This window comes from Hipposideros armiger, unplaced genomic scaffold, assembly GCF_001890085.2.
Source record: "Hipposideros armiger isolate ML-2016 unplaced genomic scaffold, ASM189008v1 scaffold_8, whole genome shotgun sequence".
NCBI lineage: Eukaryota > Metazoa > Chordata > Mammalia > Chiroptera > Hipposideridae > Hipposideros > Hipposideros armiger.
This window is the reverse complement of record NW_017731358.1, coordinates 842843-856516: the sequence shown is the minus strand read 5'-3', so window position 1 is coordinate 856516 and position 13674 is coordinate 842843. Positions and strand designations below refer to the sequence as shown.

General features: G+C 49.4%; 1 protein-coding gene across 2 annotated transcripts; it reads left to right on the top strand.

Moving 5' to 3' along the window:
- Positions 1-1241: 1241 nt before the first annotated feature.
- CPN2 (carboxypeptidase N subunit 2) lies at positions 1242-12028 on the top strand. Of its 2 annotated transcripts, none has more exons than XM_019650614.1 (2): positions 1242-1335; positions 10045-12028. In XM_019650614.1, exon 2 carries the CDS (start codon positions 10118-10120, stop codon positions 11753-11755), a length of 1638 nt encoding a protein of 545 aa, XP_019506159.1. In that variant the 5' UTR covers positions 1242-1335; positions 10045-10117; the 3' UTR covers positions 11756-12028. The 2 variants fall into 2 exon arrangements, with proteins under 2 accessions (XP_019506159.1, XP_019506152.1); XM_019650607.1 differs by having other exon boundaries at positions 9997-12028.
- The last annotated feature ends 1646 nt before the right edge of the window (positions 12029-13674 follow it).

Genomic DNA, 13674 nt, shown 5'->3' with positions numbered 1-13674 from the left:
ACACACACACACACACACACACACACACACACACACACCTCCCCAGGCTCTCTGCCACACCTATTCCACAGATGTGAATGAAGATATTTGGAGAGATTAAATAACTGGTGTAAGGATTGGCTAATTAGTTGAAGAGCCAGGGTTCAAATCCAGATCTGTGGAAAGACAAATTTCTCTTTTCACCATGACATTGACAGACAAGCTCTCTTTCTGAAGGTGAGTGTTGCTGCCTTAAGAACCTGTTCCCCATATCCTGGTTCTTTTTCAGAGGCAGGCCTCCACCCACCAACCATCCTGCCAGTCTGGGTGTTACTGAGGGCATATGTTCACAGACTTTCTCCCCTCTTACATGCTCCTAACTCCCTGCCTGTGAATTTGTAATATGTCTCCATTGAAAGATGCTTCCTTCCTATAGTCTTTCAGACCTTTGCAATTTGACTGATGAAATCTGCTCACATGCAAAAGAAACATCAGTTCAGGCTTGAAAAAGAGTGACGTAAATATTAATACCATGCAATGAGTTTAAAAACCATGAAAGTATTTAGGCTCCAGGCACTGAAAGTGATCTCCGATTGCTTATCTAGGTCATCCCTTCACCCTACACCCCTGAAAACCTATACACATTCACACACACACACACACACACACACACATGCACACATGCTCTTCACCTCGTTCTTCAGCCCCTGGACAAACACCTCCAGAGACAGGAAAATCACCATCAGCCAAAGCAACTCCTTTCATCCTTGGATAACCCTGGGATGAAAGTGTTCCTCTACATATTGAGCCAAGTCTTTCTCCCTTTTAACTCATAAAGGGTTTAGAAAGTTAGTTTGTCAAACAAACAAACAAAATAAAACAACAAACCCACAACCCTCTTAGAATTACTCCTGGCGTTGAGAGCCAAGCAGGTGCTTGTGGCTGCGTCTCTTTCTGAGGCCAGGCTCCCTGGAACCAGCCTGGCCTTTTGCAAGGAAGGGTGTGAACGTGGACCCCTGGTCCCAGTCCTCACTCCTGGAGTGGCCTACTACGAACTTTCTATGGCCTGTTGGGTGCCCCGGGGGTCCTAAAGTTGCCAATCCTATGACCTTAACTGGATTTTGGCCCTATTTGGGATCTGTCTATGGGAGCAGTTCAGGATTGTTTTGTAATCTCCAGAGGCCTTGCCCCAGATTCCCTCCTGTCCTGTGACCCGGTGACATTCCGGGAACACTCAGGCCACGTGAGGGGAGGAACTACTTCCTGGAACTTTGATCAGTGCCAGGCTGCTGGGTCCGCACTGACCACAGACCACACCAGACACCCTTCTACTCCTGAGGAAGAACCAGGGCAGCGGTAGGTCTCCCGAGGCCACTCTAGGACTCTTGGGTCTGTGGGGATGTGGGAGGAATCTCTCTTGGCCGGGGACAGGAGAGGTGCTGGTCATTTCTGGCAGGCTTCAGAACATGTCCTAAACACCAGGCAGGCTGCAGTTTCTGTGTCCCATGCCTTGGGAGGGGAATCCCCTGAGGTATTCTGCCAGGGTACTGCTGGGCTGAGAGGCAGAAGGCAGGTTGAGGTAGGGGGGATTCCAAGGTAAAGATGACCTGGTTCCTGTACTCAGGGAGCCCATAATGAATGGTGGACATAAGCAGGGTGACCATTGTCCAGGTTTGTCTGGTTCCACCCTAATTTGTGCATGTTATCCTGGCATGATTATCAATAGCTCTCTTTTTATTTCCAGAAGAGTTCCAGTTTAGATGATAAATTTTATCCCTAGTCACTCTAGGAATAAAATGTGCATGCAGCTACCTTTTATTGAACATTTACTATTTGCCAGGCACTGTGTTAAGTGCTTTATATTTGCTATCTAATTTAATATATTTATCATCCAACTGAGTACTAATTTTAGCCCTATGGGATGGGGTTGTAATTATGGATGGGGAAATGGAGGATTAGGGAGGTGGAGTGACCTGCCCAAGCCCACACAGCGAGTAGGTATTGTATCAAAATATGATCTCTACTGAGCAGGATGCAGAGTAAGACCTGAGAGTCAGGGTCACCGGAACCATGAACACATTCTGTTCAAATCAGCACACAGGGCCTGGGCACCTTCTCTGTGCTCAGCCCCAAGCCAGATGCTGGGGTGCACGGCCAGGTAGAAGAGACTGCAGGGCTCACAGTCAGGTGGTGCAAACGACTAGAGCAGAATGACCCAAGTGGTCAACAGAGCACATGAGTGACCTGCAGAATCTAAAGGAGGTGCAGTCAAGGAAGGCTTCCTGGAGAAGTGACAAGTGATGGCCTGGGGGGTAGGTAGAATGGGGACAGGTAGCAACAGGGAAAGGTAGGTACAGGCATCCTAAAGTGGGAGGGGCTGTGTAAGCAAGGGCTAGAGCTGGGGCCCTGCAGAGAGCATTTGAAGAAAGGACAGTGCCCAGTTTTTATTTATTATTATTATTTTATTTTATTGGGGAATTGGGGAAGGGGAACAACTTTCTTCAATCTTAGCTGTGGAGGGCGCAGCTAGCTCAGCTCCAAGTCCAGTCGCCATTTGGCCGTCCGTTGGCAGCTCGCAGCTGCTCAGCTCAAGGTGCTGTGTTCAATCTTAGTTGCGGGGGTGGGGGGCTCAGCCCAACGTCCCATGTGGGAGTCAAACCGGCAACCTTGTTAAGAGCGCACGCTCTAACCAGCTGAGCCATCCTGCTACCTGTTGGCAGCTCAGCGGCAGCTCAGCTCAGGTGCAGCTCAGCTCAGGTGCAGCTCAGCTCAGGTGCAGCTCACTGGCCCATGTGGGAATCAAACCGGGGACCCTGTTGCTCAGAGCTTATGCTCTAACCAACTGAGCCACTTGGCCGGCCCGGACAGTGCCCAGTTTACAACCTCCCCATGTTTCAGAATGATAGCTATCTTCTCTTCAAGAACGCTACCACAACTGCTAGACAAGTTCCCTTGAGCCTTTGCAATGTAATTTGCAAGGAAAGAAAAAAAAAATCAAGGGAAGCTCCTATTATGTGCCTGGAACTGTGCTGTGTGTTTTACACAATTATCTCAATTTTTATAACTTTCGACCTTATTACAAAAGTGGTAACTATTATTTTTAAAATGTAGAAAATATATGATTAAGCAAAAGGAAAAAATTTAAATCAGCCACAATTCAACTGTTTAGAGACAACAAACATTTTGTGTATAATCCGAAGCTATAGAGGAGCTCATCAAGAGTTACTTCATTCACATACACTTGGGTGTGGATTGAAAGGGGCCTATTATGAACAATACAAGATGCTCCTCTCTTACCACTCAGGAAATTCCAAGGGTCTTTGGAGCTCTGTGCCAGGAACCAGGATGAACACCAAATATGTATTGCTTATTATACACACATCACAGACCCAATGCCAGTTTTTTCATTTAATTGCCACAACAACCTTAACAATGCCGTAATTTAGGTAGTACTATTTTTATCACGATTGTTCTCAATTTATAAATGCAGAAACGGGGGCTCTGAGGGGTTATTTCACTGCCTTGGACACACTGGGCAGCAGGCTGGGGAGGGCTGGCTGGCCAGGGAGGGACAGAGTCAGGAGCCCATTCCAGGTCTGACTGCCTCAGCCACTGGGCTTGTTTTCCTGGGTGGAGAAGGAAGGCAACTGAGGTCCAGGGAGCAGCAGGTCTTCCCTGGTGACCTGGATGAGGCAGCCATTACCCTCTGGAAGGAGTGAGGGTTAGCTCTGTGGTGGATGACAGGCGGGCTTGGAGCACACACAGAAATGTACCAACCCAAAGGCAATTTGAAAACGGATAGAGTCCATTTGCAACCAGTAACCCTCCCACACCAACACACACACACACACACACACACACACACACAGAGCCAGGCTTCCTTGGCTTGCTGAGAGCATGGAACATTTTTGTGGGTATTTCTGATCTCTGCATAAATGCATAAGTGGTTTTTAAGATGGGGAGATGAAAAGCAGGGATCTTCTGGCCACTGCCCCACTGTCCCCTCTGGTGCAGCCTCCACAGTGCCTAGGCAGGGGACACTTCTCATCTCCAAGGCCCCCAGTGACAGCTCCTGAGGGCAGATTGCGGAAGGGACCCAAGGCCAGGGCATCCGGGCCAGAGCCATCAGAACCTGCGCTCCTCTAAACCAAGGACAAAACAATTACATGTTTCTCTTGGCTGGGAGGAAAGAGCCAGAAAAAGTGCTGCTGAGAGTCATAAACATCCCTGGTCCATAAATGGGGTGGTTGAATGATCTCATCAGTTACTCCATGGCCAACCTCTAGGACTCCTTCAGAACAAAGCTGGGGCTAGCCTGAATGGAGAATAATCAGGATCTCTAATGTTGCTGAATATACATTGTGCCAGGCCCTGGGTTTGAAGCTTTCCATGCATTTTCTCATTCAGTCCTCAGACCAACCCCATGAGGAAGGCAGTATTGAATCTCGTTGTTTTGAAGATGAGGAAATTGAAGCACAGAGAGGTTGGCTAATTCAGCCAAGGCCACACAGCTAATAAGGGACGGAGACAAGATTTGAACCCAAACTGTCTGATTCCAGAGCACAAACTCTTAGCTATTCTAGAGTGACATGAGAATGAGTCAGACTGGGAGTGGATCATTTGGATATTATCAGTGTTCCATCCCATCCCTGGGGAGACCACTCCCCGCTTCCTCCCATCCCAGTAGATTGGGGCAAGAGGGGTCTTGCCTTAAACTTTAGACGCTCTGCTCTGCCCTCCCCCTCCCACCATGACACTCTAAGGGGTGAAAATTTTGCAAGATCAAAGGGACATGCCCACCAGAGGCTGTGCCCCATTTCAAACAATGCTTCAAGTACCCAAGACCCAGGGCCTGTGTGTTTTCCCTCCCTAGGCCCCTCTTCCGTAGACTGACCATGTCACAGAAGAGTAGGCCCTTAGGCATGTGGGGTCTCTACTCATAGTGCTGGCGTCAGGTGGATAGACAAGGGGACAGCTAGTAGGTGAGGTCCGTTATGTATGTTCACCCTGGGGCTTGCAAATGTGAGGAGCGGGCCTGCCCCCTCCCCCATTTCACTGCTGTGGCACAGAAGCCTTGGGGTGTCACAGTAAGCACCTCACTTAGAGGTCAGGCCATCAGGACTGATCCTGGCCCCTCACTTTAGCTGTGTGCCCTTGGACCAGTTGCTGTGGCTCTAGGACCCCCCGGTTTCCCTTTTCTGGCTTTGTCTAGATTTGCTCTGAGTATCAAGATGTATGTACAGGAGCTTTGGAAACTGGCAGGTGGGAGCAGTCCCCTCAGCTCTGCCCCCCACATCAGAAGGGTTCCCCTTCACCTCCCTCGCCTGCTGCTGCCCCAGCCGAAGCTAATTTGCCTCACTTGATTTTCTGTGTGACTGATGCCACAGTTTTTATTTAAATCTTGAATCTTAAGTTACTTCCTTTGTTGGAAAATTCTAAAGCATATATTGGGTTGTTGGAAAAGTCATGACGTATTTTTTCTATTTTTTTTGTTTCAAAACTGTGTCATGACTTTTCCAACAACCCAATATTTGCAAATCACAATGAATTATAAATTAGCGGCACAGGCCGGAGAAGAGGGAATGCCTTCTTAGGTGCAACACGTTCTCTCCACCAGGCTTTAGTTTTCCTCTCACATGCATGTCCTGCTGTGGTCCCAGCTTTCCTGGCAGGAGCGATGGGGGAAAACCAGGAGATCTGGGTTCAAACTCACGTCCCACAATGGACACCCTCTCTATAGGGAGGCTGGCCAGGTGGTTCCTGGAGCCCTCATGTCCATTCTTGTGGGGTTCTTTTTTGGAAACTGCCTGTGAAAACCAAGGATCAAAGGCGTTAGCAAGGAAAGTGCCAGGCACATGATAACATTAAGGCATGCTAAAGAGAGAAACTGCTCCCCTATTACACGCGGTGGGCGAGGATTTGGGGCCACACTCATGGCCTGGCTGATGGTCATTCATCCAGCCTTGAACAATTCCAGGGACGGACACCTCTGCTTCCCAGGCTGCTTATCCCAGCTGTGGAGGGTTCAGTTCAACAAACACTCACCGAACCCACTGTAAGTCCACGCTGTGCTGGATGCTGCATGTAGAGGGGTGAGCACACCCATCTTCTCATGAAAGGGACTACCGTGACAGCCCTTCATGTCGGAGAACCGCGCTAGGTGCTAAGATGGAGAAACATACTCCCAGGTGCCTCATTCCTGGGGTCAGGGAAGGCATCTGTCAGGATCCCTAGGGGCAGCCCAGATGGCAGGTGTGATGGGACAATCGTGACCTCATCCTTCTTCAGCTAGGGTCCTCTGCTTCTTATCTGTATTCCATGTACACAATCCTAAGAGAATAAGGTCTCAGGCTAATGCTAAACTCTATCTACTGGTCTAGGGGTTGTGGAAGCAGGAGGCACACATTTGGCTGAGGCTTGTTCCTTTCCCTGTTGTGTCCTGAGTGGCAGGTAGGCACAGTTACAGCTAGAGTCCTTCCTCACGATGGTGGTGTAAAACCCACCTCCTGTGGCTTCCTCAACATCTATGTGTGCATCCAAGGAGCCTCAAGGATGGTATGCACTGCCTCTGGGAGAAATTGACGCTTCTCTATTGATTAGGCAGGAAAAAAATCCTGGAAAAACTGAGAGCTATTGAGTGTCTGAATGAGAGAAAGATACTGGGGCTCTTGTAAGCACCAGGTTTGCTGGAGACTTTCACATATGGAGAACTTTAACTGGAAGTTGAAGTTGAATTTTGCAATGGAGGAGGCAGCTAGGGGCCAAGATCTCCCCACAGGGAGCCAATTGTGAGTTCTTACTGAGGCCAGGTAAATTGAGAAAAATTAGGATTGTGTTGCAAGAGGGTTTTTTCCTCCCTTCCTCCCTCCCTCTTTTTCTCCCTCCCTCCTTCCCTCTCTCTCCCTTTGATGTAGGATATTTCTTGCGCCGTGTCATGATCTCATGGAACTGAAGAATGGAGACACAGACCAGAGAGGTAAAGTTGCAGAAAAGGAGTTTATTTAAAGAAAAAATACATTTCAAAGAAACAGAAGCAGCCCGAGCAATAGAGAATGGCTCAAGGGCCATTCTTTGAAGAGAAAGTACACTCCAAAGAGTCTGGAGTGGGCTGAGCAAAGGAAGCTCAAAAGGCCCAAAGGGGCCAGGGCCAGGGCCAGGGAGTCATCATTAGGAGAAAAAGTACACTCCAAAGAGTTTGGAGTGGCCCCAAGCAGAGGCAAGGCTCAAAATGCTCAAAAGGTGTTGACTGGCCAGGACTAGGAGTTGTTATCCCTTCTTCCTCTAGAATGCGCTGTTCCTCTTTGGGTATGGGACCACCTGATTGATCTCATCTCTTTAGAAAAGGAGTTTATTAGAAGAAAAGAGAAATTTTGGGTGGAGAGGGGAGGTCACTGGGCAGTGCATTCTGTGGGACATGCAGGAATACAGAGACCCAATGCCTGCCTCTAACTGCCTGCCTTGTTTTCCCTTGTGAGATGTGGTCCCCATAAAATCTCTATGGGAAGTTGAGGGACAGGAAGTCTTTTCTTCTGTATCTGCTTCTTGCTGGGCAGGGGTGTAGAGCTGTCCCTGCCTATTTGGGGGATTCACGGAACTCTCACCCTGTCTGATCTCAGATGAGAGGAAGGGGTCTCGAGATCAGCCTGAAAGACCATGTTGGCTTCTTTGGTTGCGACTGGCAATCTTGCTGGGGTGCCCTCTGTATCCCCAAGACCCCTAAATGAGGAAAAGTAGATTTTAATTAATAAATTTCTTAAAGAGCAGAGCTCAAAGCTATTGATGTAGGGTGGCTATGGGTTTGGAAAGAATATTAGGCTTTAATGTTTACCATCAACAAGTATACTGGCCTGGGGAAATGTTAAAATCTATTTAGTCTCTGGGATGAGATTATCCAAGAGTTAGGTCCAGAATGGCTTGGGGAATGTTGGGAAGTCACAGGTTTTAAGTAGTTATCTAGCCAGGGGTGGGTGAGAGATATTCTGTGATTCAGCCTAGGGCAATCTTTAATCTAGGTTTCAGAAGCTGATTAGAAGAGTAATCAAAGCCAGGGGCTAAGAAACTAGGGAAGAGGAGATTTAAAAGTTGTTCAGTGGGGGGAGTGGGGGAGGAGCTACTCGTTTGGCTGATATCACCTTCTTTCTTTCCTTTTGTAAAGCCAAATATATTCTATTTAAAGGGCATTTTGTTTTTCCTACATTTTTGGTGTTCAAATAACTTTTTCTGTCATGATGGTGGCTTGCGACTTTTAATAATAATTAACATAGTTTATTAATTGCTCACTCTATGTCAGACAGTGATCTAAAACCTTTACCTATACTTACTTATTTAACCCTCAATTACTCTAACACAATAAGCACTATTATTATCTCCATTTTACAGATAAGGAAATTGAAGCATAGACAGATTAAGTAATATGCTCAAGGTCACATAAGTAGGATGTGATAGAGCTGGGATTTGAATTTATGGAACCTGAACTACTACAATAATGACATGGGTGGGGACAGTAGTGATTTGGGAGGTGCACATCCCCTAATGGGGCAGCTAAGTCCCAGCTGGTCTTGTCATGTGGGAATGTGAGCCCACTGCCCCTAAGTCATCCTGAAATCTGGACTTTTTTTTTTTTCAATTGGGGAATTGGGGGAGGGGAACAGTGTTGGGGAATTGGGGAGGGGTACCAGCCAAGTTGTTGTTCTTCAGTCTTAGTTGTGGAGGGTGCCAGTCACTATCTGGCTGCCCGTCGGCAGCTTGTGGCCTCTAAGCTCAAGGTGCTGTGTTACAATCTTAGTTGCAGGTGGGCATAGCCACCATCCCATGCGGGAGTCGAACCAGCAGCCTTGTTGTTAAGAGCACACGCTCTATCCAGTGAGTTATATGGGTGGCAGCTCAGCTCAAGGTGCTGAGCTCAGTTTTAGTTGTGGGCAGGCATAGCCCACCATCAAACAGACAGTCTTGTTGTTAGGAGCATGTGCTCTCACCAGCTGAGCCATCCTGCCACCTGTTGGCAGTTCAGCAGCAGCTCAGCTCGGGTGCAGCGTCACTGGTCCATGTGGGAATTGAACTGCCGGCCCTGTTGCTCAAGCTCGCACTTTTAAGCTAACTCTTAACCAACTGAGCGACTTGGCCGGCCCTGAAATCTGGACTTTTAATGTGACATTTCTCAAATTTTACATGTTGGCTAATGGTTCATACATAAAAGGACTGAGCAATAAACACAACACGCTTGTAAGCTGCATCACCAACTTGTGACCTGTGGGTGCACACTGGCATTAAAAAAAAAATTTAGTAAATTAAAAACCTGGCCCCCTTCCCTTATTTAAAACAAAACCCCCAAAACAAAAAACCTTCTGGTCTGTGGAATAGCTGCATCTGGAACCTTCTTGTCCACACAGTGTTGAAAAGTTCCATGGCCTCCGTGGTGGTGAGGGCTGGGGTGCTGCAGGCAGGAGAGCATTTTGGTAGCAGCATTGAGGAACCTGACTACTTGTTTGAAAATAAGAGCCCGTCTTGCCACTGCAGCTGCTCTCACCCTCAGTGGCCATGCAAAGAGCAGATGGCAAGATTTCTTCATCATTAGGAATGTGCTGAGATTTGGAAACTCAGGAAGTTACAGCTTAAAAATTTCCAACTCAAAAATAATCTGCTCATATTTTACATATTATCTTGATTCCTCAAGCCACATAGTCTCCTTTTGTTTTATTATTTTTATTTTTTTCATTTGTTTTTTTTCTTTTCTTTATGTTTTTTTTTGTTTGTTTTTTTTTTTTTAGTTTTGCATAGTCTCCTTTTATATCACTCTTCTGTGCCTTTCTGCCTCCTTCATGCCTTTTTTCTCCAATCTGGAAAGAACACAAGAAGTCCAGGAGACCTGGGTCTTGGTCCTGCCACAAACCGGCAGGGTGGCTGTGGACAAGCCATGTGTCGCACTTGCTGTCAGAACCCTAGTTCCACCGACCTTGCAAGGCTGCCATGAGATAGTATGAAAATAACCCTTAAAAATGTATACTGCTGTCCAAACAGGTGGCTTCTCTGACAGAGCTAATCCCCATCTTCTGGCTCCCCGTCTAGTGCGCTGGTCACTGAACCGCACAGCCCTCGATAGAGGCACCACTGCTGAGCTCCTCCCACTCGGATCTAAGAGATGCTTCCCGGAGCCTGGCTGCACTGGGCCTGCCTCCTGCTCCTGACCAGGCTCACCCAGCCCTGCCCTGCGGGGTGTGACTGCTTCGCCCAGGAGGTGTTCTGCTCCGTCGAGGAGCTAGCCACCATCCCGCTGGACATCCCACCGCATGCCACGGACATTGTCTTCATAGAGACCTCTTTCACCGTGGTGGGAGCCAGGGCCTTCGGGGGAAGCCCCAACCTGACCAAGGTGGTCTTCCTCAACACCCAGCTCTGCCACTTGGAGCCAGATGCCTTTGGGGGGCTGCCCAGGCTCCAGGACCTGGAGATCACTGGCAGTGCCTTTTCCAACCTCAGTGCCAACATCTTCTCCAATCTGACCTTGCTGAGCAAGTTCACACTCAACTTCAACATGCTGAAGGCTCTACGTGAGGGCCTGTTCCACCACATGGATGCCCTGGAGTCCCTCGAGCTACAGGGCAACCAGCTCCAGACCCTGCCTGGGAGGCTCTTCCAGCCTCTGAAACACCTGAAGACCCTCAACCTTGCTCAGAACCTTCTGGCCCAGCTGCCCGAGGAGCTGTTTGACCCCCTTGGCAGCCTGCAGACCCTGAGGCTGAGCAATAACGCACTCTCCAGCCTGCCCCAACTTGTGTTTGCCAAACTGGGAAGCCTGCAGGAGCTCTTCCTGGATGGCAACTCCATTTCCGAGCTGCCCCCAGAAGTGTTCTCGCAGCTCTTCTGCCTGGAGAAACTGTGGCTGCAGCGCAACGCCATTGCACACTTGCCGCCTTCTGTCTTCTCCTCCCTGGGCAACTTGACCCTCTTGAACTTGCAGGGGAATGCACTGCAGATGCTGCCCACTGACCTCTTTGCCCACACCAAAGGCCTGATCAGCCTGTCCCTGTCCCACAACCAGCTAGAGACTGTCTCTGAGGGAGCCTTTGCCAATTTGTCCAACCTCGGTTCCCTTACGCTCTCACACAATGCCATCACCCATCTCCCAGCTGGCATCTTCAGGGACCTCAATGAATTGACCAAGCTCTACCTGGGCAGCAACAACCTGACAGCCCTGCACCCAGACATCTTCCAGAACCTGTCCAAGCTTGAGCTGCTCAGTCTCTCCAGGAACCTCCTGACCACACTTCCAGCGGGCATCTTTGACAACAACTACAACCTGTTCAACCTCGCCCTGCACGGCAACCCCTGGCAGTGTGACTGCCACCTGGCCTATCTCTTCAACTGGCTGCACGAGTACAACGACCGGCTCTTTAACATTCAGACCTACTGTGCGGGCCCTGCCTACCTGAAGGGCCAGGTGGTGCCTGCCTTGAAGGAAGAGCAGCTGGTATGCCCCGTCACCCGGGATCTCTTGGGTTTCCAGGGCCCGGGGCTGGAGGAGAGGGAACCAGGAAACAGTTGGGATCTGGCTGCAGAGGAGAGGGCAGCCCGGAGCTGGTGCACCTACAGCAACCCCGAAGGCACCGTGGTGCTTTCGTGTGACAAGGCCCAGTGTCGCTGGTTGAAAGTCCAGCTGTCTCCTAGGCAGGGCTCCCAGGGACTGATGTATAATGCCACCCAGGAGTGGGAATTGAAGTCCAGCTGCGGCTATGTGAAGGTCACTGTGTCTATCGAGGCTGGGGCAGGGGAGCCCTAGGGTGCAGGGCATACGGAGTCAGGAGCCTGGGCAGATGGCCTCTGTGGCCTGACCAAGCAAGAAGTGGGGGCACAGCAGAGGCTGAAGCTAGTTTTTCAGATGCAAAGGATGGAGGTACAAATCCAAGGTGGAAGTGGCCAGGTCCACCACTCAGAGTCTGCTCCCCCTTGTCCTTCATTACCTCCTCTCGGAGTCTGAGGTCTAACAAAGCCTTCCTTAAGCTTTTCAAAGCACCCATAATAAAGTTGCATCATGGTCTGGAGAATAAAACAACACTGCTCCCCTGGTGTTTTATTATTATTATTATTATTATTATTATTATTATTTAATACCCACCCCACTCTCATGCCCACCCTGAAGTTCCAACCCTGAGGTATTATTCTACTGAATGGAAGCTACTCTCTTTTGATACCCAGTTCAAAAGTCAAATGTCTATTTCTATTTCTCTCCCAGGATATTTGATTTTAATTGATACAGGAGGTGATAGAAGCAGAGGTGGCCAGAAAGATTAGAGTAGGGGTATGACCTTGGTATGTGGGGAACTCACGTTGTGAGCGTCCACCTCCAGGGCTGTGTCCAGGAGAACAGAAGATGAAAGGTGCCTTGGGAAGGTAAACACCTGCTATTTGGCTTTCACATGAAGCCCCCAGAGGGGGAGCTGTGGCTTTGCCTGTTCAGCACACAAGATGGCTGCTCCCTAAGTTGAAAGAAAATCGCTAAGGAGGGAGGGGACGATAGTGAGCTGGGTGGGCTGGGAGGGGCATGTTTCAGTTCCTAGCTTTCTCACAGCATCTGACTCTGTGGGGCAGTCACTCACTGAAACTCTTCTCCCTTGGTTTTCAGGACACTGCCCTCTTATCCAACCTCAGCCATTTTTTTCAGTCTTCCCCAGCGCTCTCTTCCATGCTGGTCTTCTCAGGGTTGGCTGTCATTGGCCTCCTTGGGCAATCTCGTGCATGCTCTTGGAATTGGATGCCTCCTATATGCTGTTGATCCCAAATTTCTATCTCGGGCTCAGGTCTTTTTGGCTCCATGCTGAGATTACCTGCCTGCTCAGCAGCACTGTGTTCTATCATCACAGCCACAAATGCCTCTAAACCAAACTCTGTCCCCAACTCCTCATGGATTCCCATCCAGCAAATTGCCAAGCCCAGGAGCTAGGAGTGTTCTTCAATCTCTCCTCCCCCATTAACCCTCATGGCTAACTAGTCAATGAATGCGTCTGAGTATCCTTCTCTCCATTTCTCCTTTCCCAGTCCCAGCCCAGGGAGACACTTTGTCTCCCTGCACTGAGCCATCCTGCAGCCTCCTACCTTGTTCCCCTGCCTGCAGCGTGGACTGGCCTGGGAGAAATGCTGGGGTGGGGGAGGGAGAAGTGAATCAGGTTTATAGCAAGCCCTTCTGGAGCTCAAGCTCTGGTGGGAGAGATCCGACAAGGGTGCATAGGATGAAAACATAAACATGATGGGTTTGGTGCTGGGAAAGCCCTGTGAGGTTCAGGGGAGGTGGAGGCTTGGGCTAGCACAAACTTCAGGAAAGACTGTATTTGATCCCAAGCCTTAAGGGGGCAATAGGCAGTGGAGGGAGGGCACTGGAGATATGTGTGAGAGAGTGAGAGCCATGGGATGGAGACAGGCAAGCGGTGAGGTCAGGGCAGTGGGCATCTCGAGCAGGCTACTGGTGAGAGAGGGGAGGAGATAAGGCTGGAAAGCCAGCTGGAGCCAGATTCTGTAAGACCTAGAAGGGCTGAGTGAGAAGTTTGCATGTTGATTAAGGATGCCTGGCAGTTGTTGAGGAACATTATACAGAAGAGGGCTATGCTCCTGCCGGTGCCTAAGACAGCTGGCTGAGTGCAGTTTGAGGAGAGCAAGAGGCAGGGAAACCAGTGAGGACTCTTGCCTGACTTGCCACGAGGGCCA